The sequence below is a fragment of the Haplochromis burtoni genome, unplaced genomic scaffold (genome assembly GCF_018398535.1).
Source record: "Haplochromis burtoni strain Fernald_Lab_line unplaced genomic scaffold, NCSU_Asbu1 Contig_331, whole genome shotgun sequence".
Lineage (NCBI taxonomy): Eukaryota > Metazoa > Chordata > Actinopteri > Cichliformes > Cichlidae > Haplochromis > Haplochromis burtoni.
In genome coordinates, this window is record NW_024582692.1 from 623,422 (window position 1) to 635,509 (window position 12,088).

The 12,088-nt window shown below is 40.0% G+C and overlaps 1 protein-coding gene across 8 annotated transcripts in view; it reads left to right on the top strand.

The window, feature by feature from the left end:
• Positions 1-12,088, top strand: part of phldb2b (pleckstrin homology-like domain, family B, member 2b) — a 49,840-nt gene that overhangs the window by 877 nt on the left and 36,875 nt on the right. For 6 of the 8 annotated variants that reach the window (XR_006055414.1, XM_014340111.2, XM_042228543.1 and 3 more), the window contains exons 2-5: positions 5,253-5,309; positions 5,479-5,602; positions 8,231-8,329; positions 9,033-9,116. Coding sequence is in view for 6 of the 8 variants with exons in the window: in XM_014340111.2 (XP_014195597.1) it covers positions 5,253-5,309; positions 5,479-5,602; positions 8,231-8,329; positions 9,033-9,116 (364 nt within the window). In the remaining 2 variants the exon portion in view is untranslated. Of the gene's footprint in view, positions 1-3,597; positions 3,948-5,252; positions 5,310-5,478; positions 5,603-8,230; positions 8,330-9,032; positions 9,117-9,371; positions 11,585-12,088 lie in introns of those variants that run through there. The other 2 variants (XM_042228542.1, XM_042228546.1) reach the window with 2 other exon arrangements.

Here is a 12,088-nt window from a genome sequence, read left to right on the forward strand (position 1 = left end):
TCTATCTATCTATCTATCTATCTATCTATCTATCTATCTATCTATCTATCTATCTATCTATCTATCTATCTATCTATCTATCTATCTATCTATCGTGATGCAAAAAAACTGGTGGATACAATTCTTCTGACATACTGTTGCCAACCGTAACGCTGAAAACATATTTTATATGATTGCTTTTTATTTCACTGGGTATCTGCCAGGTGGAAAAAGGAAAAGCAGAAGTCAGTGTGGAGAGCATAGAAGTGGCCAATAGCTTAAGAAAAACAAAGATTTTTGGAAACTGTATGTAATGCTGATTTATGAAGGTAACTGCTTGCATTATATGTGCTGTATAGGCTCATATTATGTTTGGAGGCCACTGGTGGAACTTGGGGATTTTTCACCATTAATCTTTTTTCCTCATATCTGAATTCTTTAGTCTGCATTTTAATCTTTGTCTACCTGCCCCCCCATACCCGAATACACAAGCACACACACAGACACACACACATAGTTTGTTTCTTTTGTTATCTCGAACTCCATCTCCTCTTTTCTTTCCTTTTCCAGCAGTCACAGCTCATTTCACCATACAAGAAGATATGTGTGCTTTAGTAAACCCGTCCACTAGCTCACTGTCTCCCCTTGTCTCGCTGTCATATCCGGCCCTGTGGAAACCAAACATGAGTTGATCCCCTGCATGTGGCAGTTAAAGTAATCTGGGCTTTTCCACAGACACACACACCCTCACTAGAAATTCAACTTACATTTCCTCCAGCTTTGAGTCAGCTGCAAAAACAATGGACTTTTTTTCCTGTCATCTAGCACTTTGCTAAAAGACTGCAAAACTGCCAGTAGGGATGTGAGAGAGTTTGAGCGTGACAGATATTTGTGCTGTTTAACAAGCGGCTCACAGACACGTTTTAATCGGCTTTCAGCGGTTTTAACCAAAACAAATGCAAACACACAACAGCAATGCAAACCAAGGACAAGGGATGCACATTATTAAGCATACAGTATTTTGAAAAGCCATGTATATATGAATGCATGAGGGACATTTTAATCTGATTTAAAATGTTATTGAAGACATTACTGCAAACATACTGTTTACCAAGGACAAGGGAGGACGATAACCCTGAATTGCCCCATATGAAGGACACTGAGAGAGGGACTCCATATTAAATAGCATCTGTGATACAATGCTGGCTTTGTCAGGTGGGAGGAGGAGAGGGTCATGCTGGAATTTAAGGGGAGGGGATGGAGAAAGACAGAAGAGAGAAATATAACTAGGCAAAGCACTGAAAGCATTTTTAGACAAATACAACATAGCTGATGTTCAGTTGTGTAAGACTGAGACCACCCTCAGCTCCACCTTTTGGTCACGTTTGTACCACAGATTGTAGTCATCACAAGCTGCCTATCTTTAAGGCCAACACTACCACAGAAGAAAAAGATGGCAAAAACAAATATATGCATTAAAATGATGAAAGAACCATCCTGATGGCGCACTTCTCCCACCATTTTTGAAGTTTTCAGCTAGAAAGCAAAAGCCTGTGAATTATCCCAAACTGCTTATTCATAGATGCAAATAATAATTTTTTTTTAATATCCCAACTGCCATTCATCAACTGAGCCAGAGGACCTGAGAAAAAATGTAATGTTATGGTTCTCCCTATCTAAATTGCCCAAGCCAGTCCGTGATGGCAATATGCTCACAATACTATGAAAACCATAACATTTGATTTGGCCTTTTCAAACAGACATATTGTCCACTAGCTTTTCCAACTAGTGCACTAAAGAGTTGTTCTAACATGGGAACATTTTTAAGAGCAGGACCTTTCCTGTGAATGTGGGTTTGAGAATGCTGTCTGCAGTAACATACAGCAGCTGTGATGAGGAAAGTAACTGAAAGAGAAGGAAATGCAAAAACCGTTTAAAGCAAATACAAAAAGAGGAAGAAGTTGACAGAGGAAAGCAAGGATGGGATGGAGAAAATAAAAATGACCCAGCTGAAACAGTCTGAGAATGCTGGGTCTTTCCACTTGGTTTTATGAGTCCTCTCTCTCTTCTACCTTCCACTGCTATCTTCTTTTTCATTACCCCACACTACCCTCTCATCTCCTTTTCTGTTTCCAGATGCAGGGCAAACAAAGCATTTCGGGGAGACTCAGCTGTTTTACAGATGGGATCAAAGACAAATTGTGTGTGCTTGTGCCTTTCTTCCATTTTGTGCACGCTATATTGTGCATTTGTGAGGTCAGTTCAGTCACTTTCCAATAGAAGGTTTATTTTAAATCTGGGATTAAAATTTTTATTAAAAAAGTAAGTGGGAGGATGTGTGCTTGGAATGTTTTCCTATGGGCAATATTTTCTCAGTGTTTCATATCATTGTGTAGAAATCTTCGACTTATACATTTACTGTATTAGACTTTCTTTGAGTCAGCTTGGTATGTATTTCTGTATTTCCCACATTGGATTCTGGCAGAAGACCTCCTATGCTTGAATCTGGTTTCAAGCATAGTACATCCCATTACTGAGTAGAGAACTTTATATCCATCCTTACATGACTTTTTTTGTAGTTTGATAAACATGATAAACATTTATTTTTTGAAGTTATATTTGAAATGAGCAAGTCTTTGCCTTGACACCAAACATTATACAAATATGGGTGAAAATGTGATGTACTGTTAAGACAATCTAGGAGCAGAGACATGTATGCAACAAAGAATTAGGAAACAAACAAGGACACTTAAACACTGAGTGCTTGTTTAGTTTGAGAACAGTTTGGGAAATGTTGGTTAAGATTGTTTAACTAAGGATAAAGAACCATCATGCTTTTTTTTTTTTGCACGGCATTAGTTTTCATCCTCCATGCTCAGTTTTTACGGGACTCTGTCTCTGTACATATACGTATATCATTCAGTAATCCCATACTTTAGCTTTCACATCTTAATTCCCTGATAGCAAAGTGACTGCTGTTGGAATCAAACACCTTGAAGATGAAAGCGCTGGAGTCTGGATACTCAGAATGGGGGTTGACACACTTCACTGCTCTGCTTTAACTAGAGTAAACAGGGCCACAGACATGTCTTGACCCGCCTAAGCCAGAGCTCACCTGGTAAAAGAAGGTGAAGGCGGAAGGGGGCTTTGAAAACAAAAAGAACCACAGAAAGACAAAGAAGAGGAATGATGGGATAGAGTGAGCCATTTCTGAAAGAACAAGTCAAGGGAGAGTCAAGGAGGTGGGAATAGACTTCAAGGAGCGTGTGTAGGAATGCAAGGTACTGAGGCCTTCATACATAAAAGGGTCTTTGAAATGCACTTCTGCCTAATTTTCAGCAAGCTTCTGTGACCTTTATTCAGCTGATGTTGCCATCACACACTGAGTATTTGCTTTGTCTACAGCAAGGACAAAAATCGGTAGAATGTGGGCCGATACCTTGGTGCGATTGCAAAAAGAACTGGTGTGTGACTTTACTTGTAGATTTTTGTGTGTGGATAGGGGATGTAAGGGTGGCTGAACTGCTAGAATGTATGTGTGTGTGTGTGTGTGTGTGTGTGTGTGTGTGTGTGTGTGTGTGTGTGTGTGTGTGTGTGTGTGTGTGTGAGCAATGATGGTGTCCAAGCAGTAAAGGAAGTGATCTCAGGGCGGAAACTTAGCGCTGAATTAGAGGAAGTGCAGAGCTGACTTTGATTTGTGTTTCCCTTCATGGTGATTGGAGGAAAAGGCGAAAAGACAGGAGGAAAGAAGAAGGACAGGCAGGAAGAGGAGAAGCCAAGAAGGCCGCCTAGTATGGAAAACAGATTAAATGCAAAAGAGGCCTCGAGAGAAAGGAAGGAATCACTCAAATCATTAAAGCAATGACATATTAGGATTTGAAAGAGGAAGGGAGAAAAGGAAATGACAGGAGCAGGAAAATGACATGTGGTTGTGATAGTTTCTTATATGCTGTAATCATCTCTGCATGGTGAGAAGCATTTAAGTCATCCACTGGTGTGTGTGTGTGCGTGCATGTTTGTGTTTTTGATTGTGTGTGTGGACACAAATACAGTAGTAGCAAGACTGTTTTCTTCTTCTTCTTCTCTGTTAAATTACAGAGTACTCCATGGGCTGTTTTTGGCACACGATCTGAGTGTGTTTCCTCAAACATACACATTCACATATTTTGGGCATTTTTTGATTTAGTTTTCTTTTATCTCCACTTCACAGTTTGTCATAGCGTTCCTTTATTTTTCTTGTACTTTACCTCGTTTTTTTTCCATTGCATCACACATATTCCCACCATTAGGGAATGCTTGGACTTCAACATTGAGTCCATACAAAATAAGAACAGTCAAAATTAAACCACTCTCACAGTCACTGCAGTTTTGCTGTGAGATAGATGCTTGAGGAAATATGCCCAAATACAAAGTTTATCACCCTGGGAGCATAGCTGAGCTCAATCTGCCTGTTAGATTAGGAGATGCCTTGCTTATGACATAATTTGAACTGTGCCATACTGTTTGATAAATGCTGAACAGGACTTAGAAAATGGTAAGAAGTGGGTTTTGTGTGCAGGAAGACATTGCAGCTTCAATTACATATATATTATATTTTAATGGAGCACATTCTGAATAGTTCTCATCAGCATGCTTATTTGCATGTTAACATTTTTTGGTGACAATAAAAATTTCAGGTGACATAAAATTAAGAAGAATTATTCACTGGCCACCATGAATATCCACCCAAGTCATGGTCAGGATTTAAAGTCATGCAACCTGGGTAAATGATGTGCACTTGCTTTGTCACCGCCATGGCCGTGCACAAGCACGAGCTTTGCTGTGTATTTACTTTAAGTAGTATACTGCTCATAGCATGCACACAGAAACTCAGTTACCTTATTAGTTACTCTGTATCTCTCTTTATCCAGACACATTCATTGCAGCAGAGTGATGGCAGACTTTAACAGTTTGTGGGAAGTCTGCTTTCATGAAACATTTCTCTCATTTATCCCCACTGCAAAAAAAAAAAACCTATTTTCCTCTCATTTTCTACTTGGAACATTTTCAGAATCAGAGTTCATTTCACGTGGCAGCTGGGTAAGCTGTGGGCAGTTTTTTCCCCTTCTTTTCATTTTTTTCTTTTCTTTTTTTGTGTGGTTTCTTTATTTGAGTGTTTCTATGTTTGGTCATTCCATGCAGGTCATTCCCAAGTTTTGTCATAATTGTGTACACTGCTACATGTCTGGATTGTTTGTGTTTACATTTATGTGTCTGCCTGAATGTGTACACAGGAATCAGAGATGATGTTTCAACCAGAGTCCGATCAGATCTCTCCAGGTGAACCTAAGGTCAGAATACACACAGACGCAGGAAAACACATATGCACACATTCACAAGTTTTATGTGGTTTTTGAACAAATCCAGCATGAACACTGTTGCACAATGGCACATTCATTTTAGTCTTATGACTATAAAGTGTGTTTTTAAAATGACCTTTGCACTGACTCTTGCTTGTAGTCTCCGCCCCTGGACCTGATCGACACAGGGAAAGGACTAAAAGTCCAGACAGCAACTCCTCATCTGGTTAGCCTGGGCAGTGGGAGACTGAGTGTGGCTATTACTGTTCTGCCGCTGAAAGAGGGTAACGCACACACAAAAAACCCCAGACACAATTTACAGTAAATACACAAACTCAGCATGGGCAGGTTATTAAGTCAGTAGCCACAATTTTTCACATTCATTCCTAATGTAGCACATCCTCACAGCTTCAAATGTTAATTCAACTTAATTTTATTTATATAGCTTTGAATCAAAGCAACAGATATCTCATGGTGTTTTGTATCAGATGTCCCTATAAGCAAGCACGTGGTGGACAGTGGGAAAGAAAAAATCCCTTTTAACAGGAAGAAACCTCCAGCAGAGCCACGTTCAGGGAGGGCTGTCTGTCCGTCATGACCGGTTGAGGATGAGAGCATGGAGACAGGACAAAGGACACACAAGGACACACTGTGGAAGACAGCCAGAGATTAATATTGACTAATGATTACGTAGAAGAATAAAATGGAAAGCCCTTTATTGTCATTATACATGTACAACAAAATTGTGGGTGCTCCACATCAACTGTGCCAGAAAAAAAATATAAATAAAATATAAGTAGTAGACAGCAGGAATCAACAGCAAAAAGAAGAAATATATACAAACCAAGAGAAATATATACAAAAATAAGAGAAAGGCACACATTAGAGAAGTAAAAGAGAGTTTAAAAAAAGGTGAGTGAAGAAGAAACACTGAATACAATTATGGGAAGCCCCTAGCAGCTTAGACCTATTGCAGCACTAAGGAGAGGTTTGGGATCACCTGATCCAGCCTATATGCTAAGCTTTACAAAGAAAAGTTTTAAGCCTAATCTTAAAAGTAGACCGGGTATCTGTCTCCTTAATCCAAACTGGGACCTGGTCCCATAGAAGAGGGGCCTGTTCGGGTTGCTGTAGCCCTGTTTTTTCCGGTCTGCATGTCAAGTATCCTTGGGCAAGATACTAACCCCAAGTTGCTCTCCGATGCATCCATTGCAGTGTGAATGTAGTTAGACAGCACAAAGTATAGAGAAAGGGCTTGTGTGACTGGGTGAATGTGGCATGTTGTATAGAGCGCTTTGAGTACTCTGGGAGAATAGAAAAGCGCTATATTTGAAAGCTGAAGGGTCTGCCTCCCTTCTAGGAACAGCATGTAAACCTGCAGTCTGAGAGCAAAATGCTCTGTTATGAGGGTCAATATGGCACATTCAGATCTTTAAGATGAGATGGGTCGTGATTATTCAAGACCCTGCTTGTGAGAGAAAGGATTTTGAATTTGATTCTGAATTTAGCAGACAGCTAATGAAGAGAAGCCGCTATGGGAGAAATATGCCCTCTCTTTCTAGTCCCTGTCAGCACTCTTTGCCCTACCTTTGCCCACCTTTTCCCACTCTTTTTCTCCCAAATATTGGCCCTTTTCCCAGGACAAGTCACTTCATTTCTGTGGTTACTGCAGAAGTGAGTTGGGGGGTGATGCTGTGGAAAAGTGATACTGTGTCAAACATTGAGCCAGTGCATATTTATACAAGTTATTCAATCCAATTCCATGGGTACTGTTGCTTATTAACATTCATTCATTGTCATGTGTTGGTTAAGGCACAGCCTGAACCCACAGTTAGCCATGAAAAAATGAAGAGAATGCTTTGGCAACAGAGTACAACCCAAACAACAGTAACACAAATGACACACATCGCGTGGTTTCATGACTCTGTTTCATGCAGCAGAGGAAGCGCACTTGCTTTATTAAATCCAGAGATTTTATTTGGAATGTTCACTGCTATTTATATCAGGCCAGTATACAGTTTTTTTCATAACAAACAACTGACTACAATTAATAAAACACACTATATTAGTTCCTGTACTGTAAGGGTGGAGTATTATAGTTATTTATACTTCCTCTACTATCAGCTATCCGCAGGTTTCTAGAATTTCTCACCCTCTAACACACACACACACAAACACAACACACACACACACACACACACACACACACACACACACACACAATCAATTCAGCAAGCCACAGGTTTCACAGCTTCATTACTCATTCAGGTAGTATTATAAATCAAAGTGAAGTGAGAGGCACACTTGTACTAGTGATTATTATTTATTAGCCCGAAGACAGGACACTGAATACTAATACAAACTGACAGGCATTATATTACAAGCTTTAAAAGACAGCAAATATCTGCCCTTACAAGCATTACAGTGATAACTCTCATTCATAAACTTGTAGTTTTCATGTGTCTTGCATAGATCACAAGGCTCTGATTATACCCCAGTGAGCCAGAGAAGTCTTTTTACTTGTCTTGTCCTCTCTTTGCAATGAGAACAGTGCACACTGCATTTTATATGAATGGATTTGACACTTAACCCTTAGTCGGGGTTAATGCAGAAATAAACTTACAAACAGTACAAGGGCAGACCTTGACGTCAGAGTCAGCTTTGTGACATTTCCACTTCATCATCGCTGCCCACTGCTTTGACACACACTTTGAAGAATGCTAAGAATGTGAATAAGACCTTTTAGGAAAACTGAGTTTGTACTCCACAATGTGTCTGCATGATAACTGCATTAGATATAAGACCCTTTAATTATGACTCACACCACCTATATAGACATGATAAATCTAATTCTATCCCCTATATTTATATATTCTGCTGATTGCAAAAAAATGTGTTTCTTTATGTTTCAGGGGTAACGCGCATAGGCACAGAAGATGCTCCAATTCCTCAGGATATTACCATTCAAGGACCTGGCATCGAGGCAGAGCATTGTCTAATCATCAATGAAGGTCTGTGTTGGTTCACTTTCTCTGAAATGACGTCATAATTTTGGCAGGCCCCAGAATAAACACAGCTCTATTGTCTTTTCCACACTGGCAAGAGTGCTTACATCTTTACAGCATGTCGTGGGAAAGGGAAAATAACTCCTCCTTTCGTTAGCAAGCTTTTAATCTTTGTTTTTGAATCCTAAAATATTACTTCAAGTAAAATCCACTGAAATCAAATCTGTGATTATATTTGGCATTTAGAAGATCTGCTCAATACCATCCCAAGTGCAATCATTGTTATTTTGTTTTTAGAAGATTATTCTGACAAAACAGCAGCGGAAGAATAATAAACGTTCTCAATCCTCTAAAGCCTAAAATTCTAATAATGTAAGAAAAGAAATATACTGTTTCAAAATGAATATAAGACTGAGAAAGCCATCGAGCTGGATACCTGTTGGGCTTTTTATAGAATAGCTGTGAGGAGAAGGGAGGAACTGGATTATTAATTACGCTGTTGTTTTTGTTCTTGTGTGAAGCTTTGGTTTAATTACAGTAAATCTGAATAGTGAGTACCTTTTATTAACAGGGGATATTGCATGCTTTCAGAGGATGCCGTGTAGGAGCAGGATGATTAAGGCAGTTATCTCATGTCGGAGTGTAATGTTGGAGTGAATGGTAGTTCACTGTTACTCATTTCCCCTGACTATCTCCTCATTATCAACAGGAGGGGTGGTGACCCTGGACCCCTGTGGCCACCTCTGCAGTCTTGATGGAGTCCAGGTCACTGTACCAACACCACTCACTCAGGGTAAACTCTACACGCACACATGCGCACAGTGTAGGTCAGCCTGCTCTCAGGAAAAGCCTGTATACTGCACATTGGTATCAGCATACATCAGGATACAAGCCTTTTCACATACACACACTTTGAGATATTGCCATCTACTGGTCCTTATTAGTACTGGAGTTAATTGAAAGTTGACTTCATTGCTGACTGTAGATACTTAGTATTTCATAACTGGTGTGCAACAGAGAGACAGTGGTTAGTTTTCTGGGAGGGGGGGGGTCTTTTTTGGATTGGTTAACTCACATTCCAGTCTATCTCTGTGACTCATATGGGCACAGTTAAGTTTCTTCATGCAAACAACAGGTTGTGCAATATGTTTGTGTCCATGTACATCTACACACATGTAGTCATGTGAGTGTATTGATGCATTTCGGTATGTTTGTGTGTGTGTGTCTGTGTGTGTATCTTTGGGTAATTCGTAGTGGTTTGGAACAGCTAGCTCCTACAATGAGTCACAGCTTCCAGCAACTGCAGAGCATGCAAACCCTTTGGATTGTTATTGGAGACTGCAGAATGTTCTCAAAAAAAGAAAAGAAAAAAAGAAAGTGTAGTCACCCAAAGTTAAATGGATCTCTCTTCTTATCTTGTTCTTCATGCCCGCCTACGTAGACGTGTCTATATTTTGTCTGCGAGTATCTTAATCTGTCTATCTCTGGCCTTTCTTCCCTCTATTCTTTTCACTTCTCTGAATTGCTCCGTCATTTATTCAGTCACAGTATGCTCTCCCATTTTCTCCACAGCTTTGTCCTTCTTTCACCTTTCCCTGTCCTACTTAAAATGACAAGCAGCACACTCACTTGTCTGTCCTTTCTGTTTACAGTTTTCTCCTTTTTCTTGTGCCCTGGAAAAGGCCTGGACGGTTTAAGTTAAACATTGACAGGCCTATTTAACTTCCCGCTGTGCCTGGCTGACTCAAATATTGACATCATCTTGGTGGGTCCACACACAAGGCTCAGGCACAGCAAAATAGCAGGGGTGTGGAAAAGAGACTAAAAAAACAAGACAGGGTTAAAAAGTCAGAAGAGTATGCGTAGGAAAACGATAGTAAAAAAGGAAAAAGATTGAGAGCATCTTTTATCCACTGGCCTCAGTTGCTCTGGGTTGAGTTGGTCGAACCACATACACAGACACTCATGCACACTAGTCTGGAGATGATTAGCTGTGTTTAGGAAATGATCTGTTCTGTATTTTGGAATTCAGAGCTTGATCTGGAATCACATCAGCTGGAGGACACTTGTAGAGTAGCAATATGTTTATTCAACAGAGGTGGAAACGACAAAGGAAATCATTGTTGAGGAAGAAAGCCGCTGACAAACAAACTCCACAAGTACATTGTTAGTTTATTAATAAGATCTGTTAACTGGAACATTACTGCTTTAGATCTGCTCCGTGTTTTTTTATTTTCCATTTGTCCAAGATTTCCACGTTGTTCGTTTTTCAGTTCACATTTCAGTGGATTTGTAGTCATAAAACTAAGTCTCTCAACATTTACACTGGAAGGGAGCAGATGCAAATCTATGCTGCTGCACAAAACACAGGATGCTCTAATATCTGCTCTCTTGTTTTATCTTATTTTACTGTGTGCACAGGATGATCGCAGGATAAAGGGCAAAGTAGCTGTCCACGGGTTCGTGTCATGGTAGAAATGCTTGCAAATGAAGCATCTAAGCAAAATAGACGAACAACCTTTAACCCAGACAGGAAGGCACAGTCCTCCCTCTTATTTTATTTTTTTCTTATTTACTTTTTGACGTTATCTTTCTCAGTCAATACCTTCCACTTGCATACTGCATACCGTTTCTATGCTGTTTTATCATGAAGTCTAAGCAGTCACTTCTTCATTTTAGACTCAGTAAGTCCGACTCTACACACTATACCTGCTTTAAGGATAAACCAGCGGAGTGATTTTCATAGCAAAGAGCTGTTGAAGAGGTAGGTAGACAAAGAAAGCTTTAGAGGTGGGGGTGGAGGGGGGTGTCTACTAAAGACCTCATTGCCGAATTGTCTTTGAACTAACCGACTACACACAGGGGTCGTGGCGGGTAATGCTGTTACATTTAGCTGGTCTTTAGTCACGTGCACTCATCAGTTTGCTCTTTACAGTGTCACTTCGGTGTAAGAAACCATCACTCGTTATATTTACCGTGTTATAACTTATTCCCTGTGGTTATTTATTGACCTGTCCTTATCCTCCTCCCCCTTTTTTACCGACATTTGGTACAGTCCCGGGTTCTCGTGGATGGTAAATCAGTGAACCAACTTTCTTCCACACTGAGTCAAGAGGAGGCGGAACATCACGGAGGAGGGAGGCAGCACAGAGGCGGACAGTGGTGCTGATATATAATCTGTATCTGTTTTGCCCGTGAGGGAGAAGTTTTTGTAGTTCTTGTCATGATAAGACGCTGAAGGGAAACAAATAGCTCGAAAAGGTTTGTAACGGATTTTATTTGCTTTAGAAGTAAAGTAACGTTGTAATTTACTCAGCCTTTGTGTTAGCAAACCTCTGCTTTACTGAACTTTATCCATCTGAAGCACTTTGTGTTACACAATGTTTCAGAAACTGTTGTAAGAGTTGGGAAATATTTTAGAATGAAAAACACACGTCGAGCTTTAAACTATGACGTAGGCTGTTTCTCTGTATATCTAGCCTATTTAATGTGAGGATGAGAAACGCAATTCATAGCTTATATTCCACTTTCACTTATAATATCATCATACTGCTTGGGCATCTGTTTGTTTATGTATGTGCTAAGGGAAATACCTCTTTACTCTGAAGCATATGCAGCATGCTCTGAATGACCAGTGATCCCGGCGTTAAAGTTATCAATCGATTTGTGTACTGGCTTATTTACAGAAAGCACACTAGTGAGCACTTGTGCCAGCCAGGGTAAACAGCATTTGCTCAGCAGCTTGATATAAAGGTAAAAAGTCCT